Source organism: Perca fluviatilis, chromosome 4, assembly GCF_010015445.1.
Source record: "Perca fluviatilis chromosome 4, GENO_Pfluv_1.0, whole genome shotgun sequence".
Lineage (NCBI taxonomy): Eukaryota > Metazoa > Chordata > Actinopteri > Perciformes > Percidae > Perca > Perca fluviatilis.
The window spans coordinates 17,056,135-17,078,298 of record NC_053115.1 but is presented as its reverse complement, the minus strand read 5'-3'; the positions used below and the strand labels follow the sequence as shown (position 1 = coordinate 17,078,298).

Below are 22,164 nucleotides of genomic sequence, written 5' to 3'. Positions count from 1 at the left end.
TAATTTCAGGTTAGATTAGAAGGTAGAGGACAGGTATAACTGTATGTGGTGGCTAAATAATGCAAAGAAAAGGATGTTAAGCATTAGGCAATATGTACTGACTGAGTGCTGGAAGAGGACAAAGGGGATTAAGCCAGAGAAAGAAAATCATGAACCATGGCCCGGAAAGTGTGGTGATGCACAAGAGCCCTAAGAGGAAGTGAAAGAGGGACGTGAGATGGGAATATCTATACAGTTTATGCATGTACTGCATCTGTTTATTAAGCTTAAAGCTGCAGTAATGATTTTCTTTGCCACTTGGGGAGAGTGGAACTACATGAAAATCTAAACACTGACATCATCATTTTATAATGTTGTTATAACTATCTCAGCAAACAGTTGTCAATTTGCATATGCACAAAACATTGAAAACATTAGAAGGCTATTCTTTTGGAGATGTGTTTTTGGCCACCACAAGGATCTGTGCCATGTGAAGAGCACATCTGGTTATATGTAATGCTGTTAGTCATATTAGCAACAGTAGCCAAGGCAAGATTTGGTTTGAGATAATCATATTTGGGAAATTTAGAATGTTCCCCAATGTATTCTTCTGCCATTGTAAAGCTGTTCACTCAAAATTGCATTAAAGTTGTAATCTAGTTATTACCCTCGTCCTCTAAGGGCAAAACTGTCACTGAACAAACCCAAAACGCTGATTCCAGATGTTGCCGCTGGTAATCACAAAGAATTAACAACAGGTGGACAAAAGGGTCACAGCCGGAATCTGTGGCAGAAACAAACCTGGATGAGGACATAGTCGGGGAGAGCAAGAAAAACAATATGATTTCTTTGTTTCCATGAACTTTCCAGGCACATCATCAGCATTTCACAAAAGAGAGATACTGTTGGTAAAAGAGGAAAGGGCGAGTGTACAGTACCAGTGAATATATCAATATATTGTAACAGGATTTATTAAATTATTATACATCTATCTGTTGCTTTTAATAAGGGTCAGTGGTTTTCATACATGTGGAAAGTTAGACTGCAGTCTTGAAAGTTCTGTATGTATTTTTACTTTACTGGCAGTCTTCCAGTTTGCTTTTGCAAATAGTCTGTGTGAGTGTTGCCTCAATGGAATACACAAACAATAGTCTATAGGGCCTTTTACAGCTAATCTACTTCTTAAAAACTGGTGTATTGTGTTGAATTAACAAGTGGGATCTGGTCAGTGGTAACTTTTAGATACTTTTACTTTACCTGAGTAATTCCAATTTTTGATACTTTCTTCCTCTACTACTACATTTCAGAGGGAAATCAATTTGATTCAACTACTTTTATTTGACACAAAATTTATTACAGAGTAAGATTTTAAAAACCTTTATTAAGCATATTAATTTATTGATTTATTGTTGTGCAGTAAATTAAACTAGCCAAGAGTATATAATAAAAAAGCTAAAATGAGCTCCACCTTGACCAACTACATTAAAATGATGCTTACAAGTTAATGAATCAGTATAATGAACCCAATAATATATGACAATACTATAATATTGAGGTACTTTTACTTTTGATAGTGGTTAAACTTCTAGGCACAGTTGACACACATTTTGATGGGACTTTTGCTTGGAATAGTATTTTTTACATTGTGGTAATGCTACTTAAATAAATGTCTGAATATTTGCTCAACCACTAGGTCTGGTGACTGTCAGGGTGTCCCATAACTACAGTTAAATTCCCCCCATTTTAAGAATGGATTGTGTTATTTAAAGTGACAGTACTTATTTTGATTTGGCTGCCTTCTATATACAGCAATACTAATTAAAAAAGGTTTTCACATAGAAAAAACCTTTGGGAAGACATTGTGTGTGTGTGTGTGTGTGTGTGTGTGTGTGTGTGTGTGTGTGTGTGTGTGTGTGTGTGTGTGTGTGTGTGCGTTTAGGTTTAAGGCGACCTTTGATCTCTGGAGTCTGGAGACCTTTGACTCACGACACACTTGAAAGCAGGCGGCTCCTTTAAAACGTCGTCCTTTTGAGGGAACTACATTTACATCAATACAAAAATCCACCTACTCGAGCAAAGGTGCGAGTGCCTGCTAACTGTGAGCTAATTTACGGTACTATCTTAAATTGTAATATGTTATTCCGTTAATTCAGGTGTAACGCTAACTGCTATCCACTGACGAGAGGTAACGTTAACCGACGAAACAGCTAACACACGTCAGTATCTGTATCAGACGTTAAACGAGAGTTAAACTAGATAACAAGTTGGGTTCGTGTTGAACTGTTAACGTCAGCACGTTTCAAAATTAACTTTTTCGTCCACCAGCAAAATGGCTAGTCAATGTTCAAATTATACCAGCCACTCTAGGTTAAAGTTGTTTTTTTGGCTGGTAAGTTAAGCAACTGTACCAGCCACTTGCATATTTTACCAGCATTTGGCTGGTGGATGGTGCTAATTTTGAACCCTGCCAGTGAGGTAACGTTAGGTAGCGAAAAGCACATTTTAACCTTATCTATGATCTATGTGAAGCTTGTGAAGCAGCATCAGCAGGGTCTTCTCAGGTCCCAGTGTAACCGATAGCTAATCAGCTAGCTAGCTAGCTAGCTAACTTAGTTTATCTATTGTCACTGTGCTGTTGCTGTGTGTTTTCTGCAGGGCAGTTCCTGTATTGTGCTACGGTCTAGTAACAGCTGGTCCTCAATGTCAGATGGTAAGTCAGCAAGCAGTGACACAGTGCAAACATCTGTCAATGCCTACTTACTTATGGTTAAGATTACATAAAACACAACTCGGTGTTATTTTTAAATAAAGGACGTTTAACCTAAAAGGTGTAAAGGCAACTGTTAACCTCCAACAGCTTAAAACTGCTTACATATGCTTCATGTCAGTCAGTCAGTCAGTCAGAGATCTTTCTTGGGTACTCCGTTGTCTTTAGTCGCCTTGCAACAACCAAAGTGACTTGTATATCTTCTGAGACAGGCTTTATAAGTAGGGATGAGTACTGAAATACTGAAGTCATCTTCAGTTCTATAGCCCAAAATCACAAATTTACCCCAAAGGACAACATATTACACCCTCTATCCTTTTAGACCCTTCCATCAATTGCATAAGAACAAACGGATAATGACTTGGTAGAAATATTACATATAGTTAAAGTACTAATCTTTTAAGATAAATTTATTTGTTGAAAAGTACGTAAGTAACATGCAAAAGTAGTGCTTTTGGAGAATACCATGGGTTACATTTATGATCACTATGATATGATCGAGGTGGCAACCTAATGGTAACCATCCCATGAATACACCCTACTATTGTATCCAATTCAGTGATGTTTATCAAAGTGGTGACTGTTTTTTGTTTGTAACACAACTTTCACAACAACAAAGATTACAGACCGGGCAAACTGAACTGGGATAGCAATAACAAAGCACTGCAGTTTTAAAACCGTTGACACCGTTACACAAAAACAAGCTTAAAAATAAACAAGCAAACATAAAATAAATAGTGCTCAGTTAAGTTATTTCAATAGTTACTATAAGTTAGCATTGCTATTAATATTAATATGCCATTGCTCTGTTTTGTAAAATACTTAAACAATCCAGGGTTTACTTTTCTCATGCATAGGTTTGTCAACATCAACCTTTTAAAGATCCAATATGTAATATATTTAATGTAATAAATCCAAAAATGACCCCAATGAGTCATCAGATATTAAGGAAACATGCTAAGTTGAAATTGAAAATGTCTGTTTGTGTTTTGGCCTGTGTGTTGTTATCTACTGCCCAGTTTGACAGCCAGGCTGGGTTGCCAGATATACCTGTAAAAACGTAAACCCAGTGCGCTACAGATGTAACGTCCGTACAGCCATGAAAGCAGCAAACAAACGATACCAACGGAGATTCTACGGTCTACCCCACTTTAAAAAAAACGTCATGTTTCTAACAACAGGTGCGTGACCAGAGACGTTACAAACCCCGGGTAAATATTGGAGATGTATTTGAAAGATGGAGACAGCTTAGAGCCCAAAAGGACGCAGAATTGGCTAATTTCCTCCTGAACAGGTAGCTAAGCATTAACTTCAGGCTAATTTATCACGGCTACAAGGAACCAGCATTTTATGTCATTTTAACATTTGTGTAGTTGCATTGAATTATATAGCTAGGGTACCCAAGTTGGTTACTCGCAATAACAATTGAGACACAGTCATTAAAGTTTAAAGGAGGAACATTTAAAGGAATCTACATGTATGTGTGTGTGCTCAAATATGGCTTCTGGAAAAATAAATAAAGGATAAGATATGAATTACTAAACAGACATTAATTAAGAAGTTCCCCATACTTTTACAACTAACAACCACTAGATGCCGCGAATGAATGGCGCCGAATCTGTCGAGTCGTCTTGTAGTGGTGCGTCAAGTGCAACGTATGTTCATATGCATCCAATTAGATTGAATTCGGTATTGATGACGCAAAAAATAATAACGGTAACTCCACTGAAATTATTTGAAATTAAAGTAACGAGCAGTAGTAAGTAGAAAGTACCGATATTTGTGTTAAAAATGTAAGGAGTAAAAGTAAAAAGTCAGCACAAAAATAATTGGTGAAGTAAAAATATCTGAAAAATCTACTTGAGTACAGTAACAAAGTATTGGTACTTTGTTACTTCCCATCTCTGAACCCTGCTAACTGCTAACGTTACCAGAAGACCAGTCAAGCGGGCCACGGCTGTTTACAACGTGTAGCCTGTTCAGCGGCCGTAGCCGACAACGGTGAGTTATTTTAAGCCACGAGAGGGGGGCTGTAAATCGGGAAGAGGGAACCGTGAGTTGACAGTGTGTTTAGCGATTGTTGCTGTAATTCTAAGCCAATGAAGTGTGTTCAGTCGGGTGGAGAGGACGGCAAGGTAGTGTTATTTTTAGCGGTTCCTACCGTAATTCTAAGCCGAGGAAGTGTGTCTGTCAGTTGGTTACAGAGCTCCGCGTGAGTTTTAAATGTGGAAACATTTCCTATGAAAGGCTGTACACAGAGAGAGAATACTGTTTTTTTTTTGGTGTACTGCCTCTGCAGACAAAATGCTGAATTCCATGAGCTTTGCTCTGAAGGAGTGGGGGGGAAAAAATCCTCAAGCAGCTAGTGATATTCACAGTGGTCTCATTTTTAGCAAAAGGGTGTGCAGACAGACAGCTTAACCAAACAGAAGGGGTGAAGAGGAAACCAAAGAAGGAATAACAAGAGCCATCAGGCTAACATAATTGACAGCTGTTCCAGGTAAGGCTTTGAGAATGTTAGACATTTGGTTTTTAGCAACATGTGTGACATATTCATGGGGGTAGTTAAGGTTTATGTTTCAGACAAAAGTAGGCCCTTGTTTTTTTTTCCCTTGCTGCTGCTGCTGCTGCTGCTGCTGCTGCTGTACCAGATGGTGAGCGTCGGCTCTCTCAAAAACTGGGTCAAAAACAGAAAAAAGCTGGAGACATCCACAAACAAGATTTTTAAGCAAAGATAAACCTTGACTTCTTCCACTTTTGTCAGTTACCCACCAGAATGTATCTCTGAAAGATACATTGATAGAAAGGTTACATTTTAGTTATTTGATTGTTCTGTATGTACAAGTCTGTTTTCAATAGTCAGGGCATAGTTTGAACTGGTTTGTGATATTCGTTTTTAGACTTATACCACACTGATTTTAACAAAAATAACTTATAGATTGTCTTTCACTTTTAGAGATCAGTTTGATAGGTTTTGGGGGTTTGGTCTCAGGCACAGTTGTATTTTGATATATCTGATCCACATTTCATCAGTTTCTTGTTGTTTCATGTTTTAATTTATTCTAAATAAAAATTAAGCATTTTATTCAGAGTTGATCAAGTTCAGTCTGGACTGTAATACCAGAGGCCAGTTTACTTGCAAAAACATTGAACATAACCCTCTAGTTGCAATGTCAATTTAGTTGTATTCTGAAGTGTTTAAGTGTAATTAGAGGACAGTTGTCAGGGAAACGGCAACAGTACAGTATATTCTAAGCTGTCTCTATACCAAGTGCAATCCCTGAAAACTGCTCTATTCTGAGTTGAAAAAGGAGGTTACGCTTCAACAGTGGAAATTCTTGGTGGAGTGCTAAACCCAAAATCCAATAGGCATGTTTCAAAAAGTGAAGAACAGGTAGCACATCTCAGGACAAAATACTGTCATTGCACTTTTTTAATTAGGCTCACATCACAATAAATCAAGGCTGACGCATTTCGGCACAAAGTCTTCTTCAGAGCGTTCCCAATAATCCGGTACCATTCAATGTTATACATACAATGACAGAGTCGCTACAGCTGGGAGTTGGGCCTCATTATTCAACAACCAATCAAATCATCCCGTCCCATTGTTCTAAAAATACAGGGAAAGCACAGGTGATTCAAACACCATTTTAAAAAAACAAACAAAAAAAAAAAAATTTTAAAGTTCTACAGCACACAATTTCTGGCCATTGAGACTATACGTTGGTTGACATTAAAAATACATATTATTTTAAGAAAGACTCAGCCTAGGAACTGCTCTATACTGTTGTATGCAGTAGGTAAAAATGATCATACTTACTAAATTATCATTCTGCATTCAAATAATGGCAAAGCCACTTAATCCTGTGTTTATTGTTTATTCAAGTAAAATGTTTGTGGTCTAGTATCTGTAAAATTTGATAAACTGAAGCTGCTTGAAGAGCAATTGTGTACTAAACTGCATAAACTACATAACCTTTTCATACCACTAGATGGGGATCTTGAACTCTCTTTGCTCTGACTACTCTGTCAAGTAGTCTGGCTTACCAGATGCACATCTGGTGCGTCGGTCCCTCCCATTCCCCTATTAGTCCAAGCATTTTGTGAGAAAGGGGTGAATCTGCCACAAATTGCCACAGAAAATCATCAATCATAAAGTGTCAATAAAGCAAAGCAAACAAAACGATGAACAGTTTTGTTTTACTCTCTTAGGTTGGCTGACTTGTGGAAGCTTGTGTGGTAACTACATTTTAAATTAAAGTGTACAATAATAATGTTTCCAAACTACAGGAACCACGTGAGAGAAAGTTGTGTGCATACCTTTTACAGTCTATGGTGCATACGGTACTTGTCGCAGGTTGCATTACTACATGTAGCCTTGCTGGGCATTGGTTGTTGTCACTATTTTTAATACATCATGTCATCATTTGGCTGTCTGACTCCCCTCAGAATTTTCCAGCAGTGAAGATTGAAAGTTCACTAGTGAGCTCACACACTAAGCTGTGCTTATCCACTTAGACCAATCTGTATTCTTCGACTTTTTTTTGTCACTTTCCGTTCAACTGGATCTGGTTTTAATACACCTTCTCATGATATCCAGTGTATCTAATTGCTATTTTTAGATGAGTGGACAAACTTTTGTCCTTCACTCACCTTGTTACTCAACTGGCAGGGTTTTTGTCGATCTCCGTGCTTGCTGGCTGTCATGCTAGCTACAAACTTTGATCTGCAATGCCCTCCTCTATTGCTGTCTTTCCCTGCATCAGCTTCAAGAAGCTCATTCCCTGGTTGCTAGGGCAACCAAGAAGGATGGCCCCCAGCAGGAGCCGGGGAAGCCTTGGGCTGCCTTTAAGCTTGTCGCTTTGCTGCACGCCTGCTGACCTGCTGCTGGCTAGAAGGAGGAGCCAACTCTGCAGAGGAGCTTCCTCCGGCCCAGTATGGGTCCTGCTGCCCTGCTGCCCCACCATGAGACAGAGCTCCAGCGTTGGTGCTAGTGCTCCTCTCTCCCTCTGCTGGCCACTGCAAAGCTCTGACTCACTCAGCTCCAGTAATAACAGGAGCACAGGCGGCAAGATGTCATCCTCTTCCTCCACCTCCTCCTCCAACAACGATGGACAAGGGAAGCCTAAACCTAAATCCCCCTTTCGCAAGAGGGGGAGCCTGCAGAGCACCACCAGCCCTGGTGAGTGTGGGTCTGAGGGGTCCCATCGAATAAGTGAACTCTCAGCTCTTACATGCATTTGGAGTCAGAAAATTACACAGGTGCTTGTGCAGTGGCTTTTAAGAATGCATGTGGCTCAGCAGTAGCAATAAGGAAGGAAAGGGAGTTTCCAGAGGTGGAAACTGTACTCAGTGCTTAGTTTTGTTTTGTATCTGTTGTTGTTGTTGTTGTTGTTGTTACATTGGTATAATTTGTTTAAAGCTTTGACTGATTTTGATATTTAGCATTCAGCATGCATACTGCTTTGGGTGGAACTGTGATGCAATACTATTTTAGCCAAACTAGGGCTGCAACTGCGTTAATCTGTTGGATCATTTATTTTTTATTAATCAGTCAAAATATGGACAAAAGCACATTGCATGTTCTCAGAGCTGCAAGCCCTGGTATTGGTGATGCATGGCTCAAGAAATGCTAGGCATTTTGATTTGATAAATAATCTGAAATTGTCTATCAATTACAATCGGTTACATTCAAGCCATTGCAAATGAGTTCATACAAAGCTAATTAAGACTAGCAGCTCCACAAAACTCTCTCTGTATTTCTCAGTATGCCTATGTTTACAAAATGGTGTAGTCCGGCGACATTCGTGTGTAGCAGCTCGATTGATGCGTTTTACATCACCGTCAAGAGAGCAACCTCAGCCTTGGAGACGAAGAGGAAATAAAAATAACAAGATAATTAACTCTTCTGAAGAGTTCATCTGTTTTTTTTATCCTCCCAAGTCCTCAGATTTGACGGGATAAATGTTACTAGCAACTGCGTGTACGATCACCGAAGGCTTGTGTCATGTGGATGCACCGAACAGTGTTGTTGTCATTACTTAGAATTCCTCATGGGGGAGACAATCCACACACTATAGCTTAAAAATTGTTATATAGTTATATAATAGTTTTGTCAATCGACTCATCAATTAGTCAGCAAATCTTGTCCGCTCTAAACTAGACGATGGTTTTGACTGCTCTGTAACTGACACTCTAATGTTAGTACGTTAATAAATACAATGCAATAAATTATAATACAGCTGAACCTAAAACATATTAAAGTATAGATCTGAGTCTGCTTTTACTGATTCAACTGTAATATTGTGCATGCCGATGAAAGAACTCACTATTGCGCTATTGTAACCGCCTTTTTGAGGGTTTCCCATAGATAGCTGTCATGTGGGTTGCCTGCCCAAATAGATATGCACCCATTATTATATTGATTATTTCTTCCCCAGTGTTGACCAACTAACTGAACCGTGTAAAACACTGTAACAAAGTTGTTATTTCTAAACATTTATTGTACTTTTTTGAATGTCGAATGTTTTTAAAAGTTGGCAGTTTATGAAGGTTGAAGGATTGAATTTGGATAATTCCTGCACTGTAAAGGGATGCCCAGCCCTTAATGGGCCCCTTTGCCCTCCCCTTGTAGCTACAACAGGTTATCAATGGGTCTACTGGCTTCTCCTTATCTCATTAGCTTGGGTTAGACCGAGCAGTGGGATCGTTTTGTGTTGCAACTGCACCTCTCTCATCATCACAACAAAATATTACAAACTGTAGGAAATTAAGTTTCCTAATTCCTTTTTTATTTGGGCGTCCTTTATTCTATGGTATTCTATCAATAATATATTGGTTATTGACATTTTAATAGGACTTTTTCACCACAGGCTTGTATCCCTAGTACATTGTGGTATATTAATTAACCGTAGTGTCGATTCACAAGGTATGCGTAGGAGTTTCATTAACTTTTTAGTGTGATGGGATACAGGCCACATGATCGTAGCTCTGTGATTACCTTTGAAGTTGATGCTAACTGGTCTCTTTGGGGAGAAACTAAAAGGTTAGACCAGCATGTATCTATGAGGCAATTAAATGTTAATATTGATTTAATTTGAAGCTACTTCCTCAGTGTGCCATAGCACAGAACAAATGTTGAGTGTTTGGAGGGATGCCGCAGCCGATCTAAAGCACTAACTCACATGGACACACACACACACACACACACACACACACACACACACACACACACACACACACACACACACACACACACACACACACACACACACACACACACACACACTCTGTACTGTATTTGCTGAGGAAGCCTGCCTTTGCTGCAGTAATAAATAACTTAGAGGTCTCTCCATCCATGCAGTCATTTAAGTCCTCTCAATTAGCCGCTTGGCTGAGCCTTCTGCACTCCCAGTCTGTCATAAGAGCCACATGTAGGCCACCCATTATAGCACTTCCATCTGACCACACCAGTCTGTTAGCATTCACAATGCCAAATTACTGAAAAAGCTGCTCTAGTTGCAGCTTGAGCAGTAGGTTTTCAATCTATGTCATAAACTGAAGCCTTCAGTGTTTCCTATGTTACTTCTTATAGCAACCTTAGAAATGGCACCACTATACGGCATCTTTCCTTTTAAGAATCTTGGCGGTTTGGTAAGTTTAGTTTTTTTAAATACATTCTTATCTCTTGCACATTTAGAATGGTTATCTTATGTAAGTGTTGCTGTTGGAAACATTGATTACTCTGTATTCTCAGTGCAGGAATCTGTCTCTGGCTGCAGCCTGCTCTCTCCCACTGGACATCACACCATCACATGAAGCAGAATATGTAATGTCCATATTTGCAGCCAAAGCTATATGACGTGATGTATAGAGGCTATTAAAGTATCTGGCAGAGAGGTGGAGGGAATGGCTCTCTCCAGCATGAGTCACTTCTGTGCTTTCTGCTGTCATCTGATCTCATTCAGAGGCTCTTACCTTAATCTTTACTAATTTACTGGCCTATAACTTGACACTACCCTCTGTACCTTCTATCTGTAGGCTGTCTGGTCATCTAGCTTGTCAGATTATGTTTAAATATATTTTCGTTGTTTCTTTTTGTTGTCAACACATTACAGCTTTTACATTACATGTCATTTTAGCTGACGCTTTTATCCAAAGCAACTTACAAATTTTCAGAGGTTGCATGCCTCTTGTCTTGCTCAGGGACACATTGGTTGATGTATCACAGTAGGAATCGAACCCTGGTCACCCACACCAAAGCCATGTGTCCTATCCACTGCGCCATCACCACCCTGTGCTCTGTCTGGTGCTGGATAATGTAAACAGAATGTAGAGGGTCTCTGGCATGTACATTTGGATACAAATTCTATTTGAAGACCGCTCCACGATAGCCTGAATGTGTGCTACTTGCTATACATCTACTCCATGCTGCAGATACTGGTTACTATGCTCCCTCCACCACCCCAGCCTCCCCTGTTCTGATTGATCATTTATCAGAAATACTGTTCCCCTCATGGCATGTCTCTGCATTCATGTGTATTCTGTATCTCATGACTTGCCAAGTCATGTGGGCTCTGTTCTGTTCCCCCTAGGGAGCTTTCCATACTAAATCATTATTACACTGCCTTGTTGAATACAAGGTTTTGATTGGTCAATCACGCCATTCTAGAGTCTCTTATTTCTGTTTAACAAACTGTTGCTTAGTATAACAGACAGTTGCCATGGACGGAGTTCTGATCATAGACTCTGGAGGACCATTTTTGAAACAAAAAAATAATTTTTAAATCAATATTTGTGCGCCTATGGAGCTCATACTGCTGATCAGCGGATCACAAAGGGGGAGAGAGAGGTTAGAGGAAATGGGGATCGCTAACAGTGCTAATGGAAACAGTCCTGCATGACCCTGTCAGGGTTCTAATTTACATATGTGGCAACGTGTAGATTGTTGCCCTATGGACCTTAACCTGCACAATCGGCCTGCCTGCCTCACTCCACCCCCAACCCCTCTGGCCCCACAGTAGACAGAAACTTCTGAGACCCTGCACAGGGCCCCATAATAAGTTTGTGGGTGTTAAGGCATATTGTGTTCCCTACTCCTGCTGAAGAGGTGCCAGGTGTATTTCTTCACTAAGTGTCACTGCACAATTTAATATTATTTATATTATTAAACTTTAGAATTTACATCAGTGAGGGAACCAGTGAAGACACATTTGGGACTAAGATCAACTAAAAGGTATGGCAATTAATAACTTGTATCAAAAGTTAATACATTATGTGAAAACCCAGTTAGGCATGTATTTTATATTGGGACTTCATGTTTGGTAAAATGTGAAAAATGTGTGAACATTTTCTGTGGACTGCTTTTAAGAGTACATTTAATAAGTACAGTTCTGCATTTTTTTCATTTCACCACTAGAGGGAGTCTCTGGCACAAAAATGCTTTGTAAAGTCAGTCCCTCAGTTTTAAACCAGTGGCTGGTTGTCCGGGTCTCAGGTCTTTGGCTGCTCTGCGGTGAGAGATGAGTGAGGACCAGTTTGTTCTGGGTTAGGGTGGAACATTCCAGGGCTTTCTTCTACTATAAATAACCCATTTGCTTCCCATGTAACAGAGGAAGTGTGTCAGTTCTGGAAAAGGGATTTTGGAGGACCAGGAACCCAGGCCTCAAAAGCTGTAACACCAACAGGTGGGCCTATTGTTGCTTGGGGCGAGTAGATAACCAGCAGAGCCACAATATCTGTCTTTTAGTGTCACCCCAACACAAACACACACACACAACTCAACATCATGCCATTGGACACACCATGTCTCACTGGGGTGATTTGCAGGCTGACAGACGATGCTTATATACACAAGGTTATGATGGGTTGTATTTCATTGCTGAGGTACAGTTAAGCATGCTGCTTTGGTCTGTCTCTGCCCTCAGCATGGCTTCTAATGAAGATCCGTTTTCATTTAATCCACCTCATTGATCACAGATGATCCAGTGTCAGCTGATGTTTGGTCCCTGACTGGCATTTTATTGTCCTGTGACCTCAAAGAGTCATCGCTCGCCCACCACTCCCCTGCTCACTTAATGATTGAACCCGCTAATGCATTGTGAAAAGATGCAAACACCCACACAGTTTCTCAACACACTGATCACAGTTCACTGATCATCAGTGAGCTCAAAGAGTAAATCACTCATTCTAGGAGAGTGGGGTGAGAGGTGGGCTATGAGTCAATAGATGATATAAATTGTCACTTGTCAGATTCTCAAAAATGTATATCAATGTAAATGTAATATCTTTAGGTCTTAAACTGTTGGTCAGACAAAACAAGACATTTTAAGATGTCACCACGGGCTCTGAGAAAACGATTCATCAATTAATTAATACAGACTCTGGAGACTATCTAGCAGCTATAGAATTCTGTTATCACAGTTTTACAAAACAAGACAGTAAATCAAAGCAAGAATGGTGAGTGTGATAGTCTACATCAGGGGTGTCTACTCAACTTTACTAAGGGCCACACTGGATCTAAACAGTCAAATATATTTGACTGTAATATTGCGTGTATCATATAGCTTTCTCACTTACAGTTTGGTCGACATAAAGCCCTAAAAAAGTCAGCAAAAAAGTCATAGAATTTAGCAAATCAAGCAAAACAATGATTAATTTTTTTTACAACAACCTGTTTCACAGGCCTGAATATACAAATTTCTGAGTCTCAATATCAGAAATCTGCCAAATTTGGCTTTGAGTGTCGCGTAATTATATTTTGAAAACAGTTTCCACAAAATGGTGGGCAAATATGTATTGTATTGTGAACCTAAATTGATATGCGGGCCGGATCAAAATTTGCGAGGGGCCGGATTTGGCCCACGGGCCTTGAGTTGACAAGTTCTTAGAAACAGGTCGTGTGTAATCGGAAGCCTCCTCACTTCGCTATCTCTGTGAAGCAACACTCTTTTTATTGGCTTCGGCTTTGATCCCTGACACACCTTTGGTCTCAGGAATGGGATATTAACCTCTCAATGTCCGAGCAGTACTAAGTACAGTGTGCTACATGTTGACAGTGTCGAGTGACACAGTGCTTCTCTCTTCTATATTCAGATATGGTGAGAGCTGCACTGAGAGGTGGCAAGAGGTTTGGTGACCGGAGGGCTCTGGATAATCACAGAATTAAAGTGTGGTGTGAATGTATGTGTCTGTTTCTTTTGATGTGTGTGACTGTCCGTGTGCATATGCAGTGTATGTGTACATGTTTCCGTGTGTATACGGGAGTTAGAGCTGGGCAATATATCGATATCTTGATATGAGACTAGATATCCGCTTAGATTTTGGATATCGTAATATCGTAATATAATAAGTGTTGTCTTTTCCTGGTTTTAAAAGCTGCATTACAGTAAAGTGATGTCATTTTCTGAACTTACCATACTGTTGTAACTGTCTGATTTGCCTTTTCACCACTTAGACATTGTATCCACATTTCTGGTGATTATTTATCAAAAATCTCATTGTGCAAATTATTTGTGAAAGCACCAATAGTAACAACTGCAATATTGTTGCAGTATCGATATCGAGGTATTTGGTCAAAAATATCGTGATATTTTATTTTCTCCATATCGCCCAGTCCTAACGGGAGTATACAGTCAGTGTCTTTGTGTATTTGCGCGTGATGGGCTGCAGGGAGGATTTATTGTTTTGAGAAGTTTTCTGATGGACTCGGGAAGAGGGATGCACAGGGGTTCATCAGTCTGAATGCTGAAAAGTATTTTGTGGAATATTTGTCCTGTTTTATTCACATGGGAATTTATTTGCAGAGTTAGTATTAGGTTTGCTTGACAAGGGTCTTAACAACAATGCCAGCTTATGTCCCTCTTGGAGGGGGGTGAGGGGGGAAAGGAGTCAGAAAAACATGCCAAATCTCAGGCTGCTTTCGAGAAATGTCATTTAAAGAAAGAAAGTGGACATGTAGGTATATTGTCTGGATTTTTGCAGCAAACGTCTCAGCTTGATCTGATTTTATTGTTGTAAGCAAGCAATGTCATCAATGTGCAAAACGCTTACTCATCATCATCATTTACCCTAAACAATGGATGCCATTTCAATTTTTAAGCTCGGAACAGAAAGTCAAAGAAAAACAATTGCCTCAAGCTAGTACAAGTTCACAGACCTTCACGTGGAAAAATTCTTAATGACCTTTCCTCTGAGTGTTGCTTTGAAAATTCACTAAACAGGGAATTTGAAAAGAAGCGTAGCAGATTTCTTGTACATTGTGAAATACAGCAGACAGGCCTTCCCTTGTGCTGCACAGGAGTCATGTGAGAGAGGAAGGAAATGTCCTCCTGGCATCATGTGGTCGATGCAGGGAAGCAACATGGCATGTTGCATGGATGCATCAACACCGACTCATCAACAGCAAGCAGAAGAAAAAAACGACCAGCACATAATAGCATTAAAATATTAAAGGTGCAATATGTAATACTGACAGCTAGTGTTTAAAATAGTTACTGCAGTACAAATTCAAAATGATGGAGAGTGTCGTCTCCCCCGCCAACTCGCTGTCCTTTTGGGCTCTAAGCTGTCTCCATCTTTCAAATACATCTCCAATATTTACCCGGGGTTTGTAACGTCTCTGGTCACGCAACTGTTAGAAACATGCCAGGGTTTTTTAGGTCGGGTAGAATCTATCTCCGTTGATCCTGTTCGTTTGTTTGCTGCTTTCATGGCTGTACTAACATTACAGCTGTAGCGTGCTGGGTTTAAGTTTTTACAGGTATATGTATAAATAAGCCAATTAAAAAAAATTAAAATTAATAAATAAAAACAAGCCAAAGACTATATTACAGTGCTAAAGTGTTGGTAACCACAGGAGGCAAAGTAATTAAGTGATTATATGACACATACTAAGGAATGTTGTTGTTGCACATGCATTCATGTGCAACAAAACATGTCTTTAATGGACCTGTAATAATTGTTTTATATGATAACATGATTTAAAGGTTTGCAGTCATGAGGTGATGGAAGTGGTGCATCATGAATAAGAACTGGGAGGTAGTGAGAGGGGGGGGGGGGGGGGGGGGGGGGGCCTTTTTTTTTTTTCACAAAAAAAGGGGGGGTGTTTTTTCCCCCTTTCCTTCCCCTTTTTTGTGCCACGTGATATGTTCTAAATCAGTATTTAAATCCGGGATCTTGGAGGCTGTGCTGTTCATGCACTGAAAACCGGTGTAATCCAGGAAGCAGCTGAGAGACAGAGGCAGAGAGAGGAAAAAAACTTGCTTCACCAGCACACTGGAGGTGGCGACAGTTACAACAGAAGTAAAGAAAAGAGAAAAGGGGGGAGATTGTGTGATCCTGGTGTTAGAGTAGCTTGTGTTTAGGAAAGAGCGTATCCTATCTCTCCCTTCTCTCTCTTTGCTGTCATTCTCTCCTCCTCTGTGCCAGCGGGGGGAGGGTGCATCGGCCGTCCCAGGCCTAGTTACATGTCCCAGCATCCCAAGAGCTCAGACAAGGCCACTGCAACCGTAACGGAGACTGTGAGAACAGGACAAGACAGGGAGATAGAGGTACTGTAACCTTTGCTGCTTAATGATAAACATTAGCATATACTGTAGAGCCTGTGAATGTGAATACTGTGTTACTAGAAGTTACAGCAGTTCTGTGTGAGGCATGGTACATATCACTCCTGAAATACTGCACAAGCAAGCTCATAGTGACAGATGAGGTGTCAGTAAACACAGTTGCTGTGTACTGGAATAAGCTGATGTAGAAAACCGTGGGAGGAAATACAGAAGTGAGGGGAGGGTTTTCTTTAAGTGAAAGAGGAAAAATATGCATGCATCTGTTAGCTTGGTCTGTTGCTATTATGCAGATATTTTGAAAGCTTGATGTGTGCCATAGTTTATTGCCGAGTCTGGCTCTTGCAGAGAGTGAACATTTGGGACATCTAGTCCCTGCTGCTGTTTGCTACAGTCCTGTATGATGCGGTAATAATGCCCAGTGGATTGATCACTAGGGTCCTTGTGAGTGTGCCGTCATGAACAAAACACAGCATAAGGTACACGGTCTAGGCGGTTGCAGCAGACATACAGTTGCTGACAAGGTGCCACTGAAGCTGGAAAAAAAATAATCTTATTTAGAACTGCATCTTCATCAACACTATACTCTACAGGCAATTTGTATGAGCAGACAGATGCTGTAAACTGCTGGGGTTTCAGTTTTTAAAGCATCTATTTTGTGTGTTGTTGTTGTTGTTGTTGTTTGTGTATGTGATGGCAATGACAAGTGACTTATCAGTCTCCTCTTAAAGGCTGTTTATGTTATAGAAAGCTGCGGAGTAGCAGGTAAAGGCAGGGTTGGTTACTATTTACAATATATACTTTTTCTTTTTTTAAGATTATTTTTTGGCCTTTTCCGCCTTTAATTTTTGACAGGACAGCTAGGTGAGCGAGAGGGGGAAGACATGCAGGAAATCGTCACAGGTCGGATTGGAACCCTGGACCTCTGCGTCGAGGCCTAAACCTCTCAGTATATGTGCGCCTGCTCTACCTACTGAACCAACCCGCCCACGACAATATATACTTTTTTATATATTTTTTTGAAATGGTCTTTACTCCCCGACAGCAATAAATAACGTATGGGCTCCGAAAAAGGAGCGGAAAAGATCCGTCATCTGTGGCTGTTGTAATCCTGTGAAAACCCCTACCAATCATCTGCTTTGAAAGAACCAATGAAATGCCTCTTTGGCCCGCTGCGCGTACTCTACCCCTCCCGTGACCTCGATGCGCGTCATTGCCGAATTGCTAACAGTAGTCATGTTTGTTTGAAACATTCGGTATGCTAATATTGGGTGTTTGCTTATTATGCAGCTCTGTGGGTCGGAGCCTTGAGGACAGGGGGAGGGGTTAGACGGAGCCCTAAGCAGATGCTACTTTCAAATCTTGCTAGCTTTTTAACATTACCAACCCTGCCTTTAAGGTAAATTTCTCCTTCCACTGTGACGACAATTATCTTGGTTTTTCTGCATGCATTGAAATGTTTTTTTGTCTTATGTTTTTTTCTTTAAAAGAAAATTATGACCCAACTGTTTACACAGTGAATTTGCAGGCAGTAGTTTTTAGCTGTCAAATTTGATCAGCCATGTTTGTTCCCTTGCACTGATCCCTATTACTGATAATATATTTTCGAGACCAAGACCTGAAGGGGTTTATCATCTGTGGTTGCTAAGGAACATCTGAAGTGTGTGTCATCACTCTTCCTCCCAGGAAATAAAGTAAAATCTCTTTCTAAACATTAAAGCCACAATCGCAATAGACCATAAAGTAAACTGAAACACGTTACTTTGGGGAACTGGCATATTTTTAGCAGTTTCTCTCATTCTATGATGCCCATCATGCATTGATGCAATGTGACATCCCTGACTTTTAGTTCTGTACACATAGACTGTATAATAATAATAATAATAATAATAATGGACAAACCGCCCGTGCCTGAAAAGTGAAGCCAATCAGATGTGCCTTAAACCTGCATTCTGTCTAATTTCCAGCAGGGGGCGACTCCCTCGGTTGCAAAAAGAACTTTGTTTCTATAGAATTCCATGGAGAATGACCTAGTTCTGACATGATTTATTACCTCGATAAACATTTTCAAGAGTTTATGGCCCCAATCGCTACTTTCAAGCCTTTTCAAATACAGCATGATGTTCATTTTGTAAATTATGGTCCCATTTATTTTAAAATTGACGATAAAGCAGGTGATGCTACACGCCGACCTGTCAATCAGGACCGAGGCTTAGCAATGCTAACCAGAGCCCTGTGGACATTACAATAGACCTGAGCTTGTTTTTTATTGTTGTCCATGTTGTCATCTTAAACTTTGACCCTCTCACTGTGTTTTCACTTTATCAAAGTTGATTGGAACATTTGGTCGTCTTGTTCAGCCAACCAACCTAGCTAGTTAGCGCTAGCATTAGCTGGTAACTTCAATCGGTAAAAGTTTAGCGATTGTCTGTACTGCCATACATGCAGATGAATGGCGTCAGCACCCGGAGATCCGCGTTTACCCGCTAGAGTTGGGGTAATAATCAGTCAGGGGGGGCCCAGGGGATTTTAATTAAATACAATACACATTACATTATAACATGGGCTCTTAAATTTTGGATAGTCATCATGGAAACATTGTGTCATGTGACAAGGGCTGAGAAGATTTTTTCACAGAACTGTATAAAAATAAAGTGCAATAAATTTCAAACTTCAACAAAGAAGACCTTGCTGTACACAGTTTCCACATAATGGGAAACGGAACAGAAATAAAGTGCAATAAATTTCAAACTTCAACAAAGAAGACCTTGCTGTACACAGTTTCCACATAATGGGAAACGGAACAGAAATAAAGTGCAATACACAATTTAATTATAACAGCAAGAAGTGCTCTACAGTGAGTTCAATATGTTTCTACTTCCAAACTGGCCTCAAAATTTCATAATTTTGTGATGACACCATTAGTACCTTATCGTTGTACAACTTTCTATTGTCAAAGCTAATCTTGTAGAGAAAACTGTAATCAATAAGTATTAAAATTAGGTTTTGAAGTTGAGCTTTTGTCACGCATATGAAGTAAAAGTGGAACCCAATTTGAACTGGATTTTATTGTATGTAATTTTGAATGCATTTGCCATATTGTGATATATTGTTTTTAATTGTGATAATGATATCAACTATATTGCCATACATGTCGCCATATTCCGTTTTTCTTCATTTAATTCATTTTTTTTTTTTTTTTTGGACCATCTTGGCTCTCGGCCACCCTGGACCACTGGAGGCAGAGCTCCCACGCCTACATTTTACTGTTGGACAGAGGGTCATGTGGGCAATTGGCTGCCTCTTACTGCAGGAAAAAACCACATATTTGCTATTAATCCACAGCATTTAATTAAAGGGCCTGTTACTGGTATGGATGCAGTCAAATTTCAATTTCAAGAGACTGAAATGTGCACCAGTTGTGCAAAAAATCAAGTAAAAACAAACAAAATAAGACATTGCAGCCAGTTGCTGCTAGACATTAGACAGACAGTGCTAGACACGCCACTGAATTCATGGAGGTAAACAAGAAAATAGAGGAAAACTGTCATTTAAGCATGAAGCCAACAGAGGACCAACCCCCTAACATGTTTATCTGAGTGAATAGGAGACTCATCAATTAGCTATGTTGTCTTGTTGTTTTGCATTCTTTTTTTTAAAGTTTTTTTTGGGGCATTTTTAGGCCTTTATTGACAGGATAGCTGTAGAGAGAGGGGGGAATGACATGCAGCAAAGGGCTGCAGGTCAGAGTGGAATCCGGGCCTGCTGCGTCGAGGAGTAAACCTCAATATATGGGCGCCCGTTCTACCAACTGAGTTATCCGGGCGCCCGTTGTCTTGTATTCTGAACTAAATCGAGCATTGCCAGACCACAATGAAAAAAGGGAATTGCAGGCTTGCATTGTGAGGTTACATGTAAGATGTAGATTTAAAATAAAAGAATACTTTTCTCATTATTTCTTTGAGACATGAACTGGTTAAATTGTCCAACATGTAATTGGCTCTAGTTACGTGTCGGGGCAAAGAATAGAGCAAGGAGTGCCACAACATGTTCACTGTTCCTTTGGTATTTGTATCCAGCACAGTGTGCCTAACGAGTTGAAATCTAGCCAGATGTATTCACCGAAAGGGCAGGAACCTTGGGTCTTGTTATTTTGCTCAAGACTGCCTCTTTGACATTTGAGAATAATGTAGTTATCTAACAACAGGGTCAGATTCCAGCGCAATGTGACACAGTTTATAATTTGGTGATTTAATCAGTAAGTATACACATGCAGTACATAATTACTTATACTCCTCTGTAATTGATATGCTCATCAATTACACAGGATAGAATAAATGTAGAACAATGTGGGGCTTATGGAACTTAAAGTTTGTTGCATACAAAGTAGTTATTTTATTGTCAAACTACCCTTCATATACCAAATAGACGTCAAATTGATATAGATTAATTTGGTTATGGAATATTTTCAAGAACATTACTGTACAATGTTTTGTTGACTACTTTACTATATGACACTGCCTGACTAGACTTCTGCTACTTTTGGCCTGAGGGACTGAAAGGACTGTATTGAGGCAGCTCCACATATTTCTAGATGACTTTCTGGTAGGGTTCAAAAGAACAGACTCCGGTCCCAGGGATGTGAGAGAAAGCTGAGATACAGAGCTTTATCAATAGTACTCACTGATCTAAAAAATGTACTCCCAATGGCTACTTAAAGATAGAAGGATTGAAGCATTGAATTCTAACATAGATAAGACACCCTCATACAGTAAACGGTGTGTTTTAAAGTGAGGCTAGAGCCTGGGTTTCTTGGCCAGCCTGTGTGCCAAAACACATTTGCATGCAATTCTGCACAGTGGTTTGAAACAAACAAAGCAAAAGTGTGTATGTCAAGGCTTTACAAAAATACTGCCAATAAAGGGAAATTAGTGTGTTTTGTCCCATGTTGATCCACACTCTCTTTTCCAAATGAGTCACACATATTATCAACACAGGCATCTACACAGTCTACATCTAAAGTGTTTTTTATGGTTGGACTCCATCGTGGCCCAGAGATCAAAGACATTTATCTTTATTGACTCTGTTAAATTAAGTTTTAGACACACTAACACTTTGAAGACAAAATAACAGGACCCTCATTTACATGTCTAGTTGCTATTTGGACTTTTTAAATTGGCCATTAACTGAATGAATCATACAGGCCTTTATGGTTTATTAGTCTTTCTTGAAGTCTCCCATCATAAACTTGCTAGTGCCTCTGTTGTTTTGATCCCCCAGTGTGGTTGTGTTTACTTGTAAAGATGTGTGTAGAGGGTTTGAGCTCCCTACGTCCAGGCAAGTCAGTTTTATTTATATTTCCCAATATCACAAATAACATCCAATCACGATCATTTGCCTCAAGGGGCTTTACAATCTGTACAACATGCTCGATCCTTAGACCCTAGACCTTTATTACCATGATGTCACTGGTATAAATAGAGTTGGGGTGCTGGATTAAGAGCCATCTGTGGTGGACAGGCCAAAGGATTACATGGATACTATACTGGGGAGGACTCTGTTTGTGTGCAAGTCATGTCAGTTTGTCATGTGAAAATGGGCATGTCTTAATATGCATTCCACACATGTGCACTCTGCATATAATCTGATAAATTGGCCAGGGTTATATTAGTTTATCGCAGAAATATTTGCATAGGTGTATATGTTGGCCATGTTGGAAATGTCAGTACCTATATGACAAATATATGTTAAAGGTAATTTAGAAAGTGCTGCCACAGTTTGTTTTGCGGCAATAAAATGTTCTGCTCAGTAAATATTGTGTTCGCATTTATTTAAAAATCGAAACTGTTTATGTTG

At 39.8% G+C, this 22,164-nt stretch overlaps 1 protein-coding gene across 6 annotated transcripts in view; it reads left to right on the top strand.

The window, feature by feature from the left end:
• The first annotated feature begins 2,634 nt into the window (after positions 1-2,634).
• The window catches only part of LOC120557276 (AMP deaminase 2), a 32,846-nt gene continuing 13,316 nt past the window's right edge, over positions 2,635-22,164 (top strand). For 2 of the 6 annotated variants that reach the window (XM_039797446.1, XM_039797445.1), the window contains exon 1: positions 7,541-7,928. In XM_039797446.1, the coding sequence (XP_039653380.1) occupies positions 7,556-7,928 (373 nt within the window). In that variant the 5' untranslated portion in view covers positions 7,541-7,555. Of the gene's footprint in view, positions 2,690-5,162; positions 5,247-7,462; positions 7,929-15,927; positions 16,297-22,164 lie in introns of those variants that run through there. The other 4 variants (XM_039797447.1, XM_039797449.1, XM_039797444.1 and 1 more) reach the window with 4 other exon arrangements.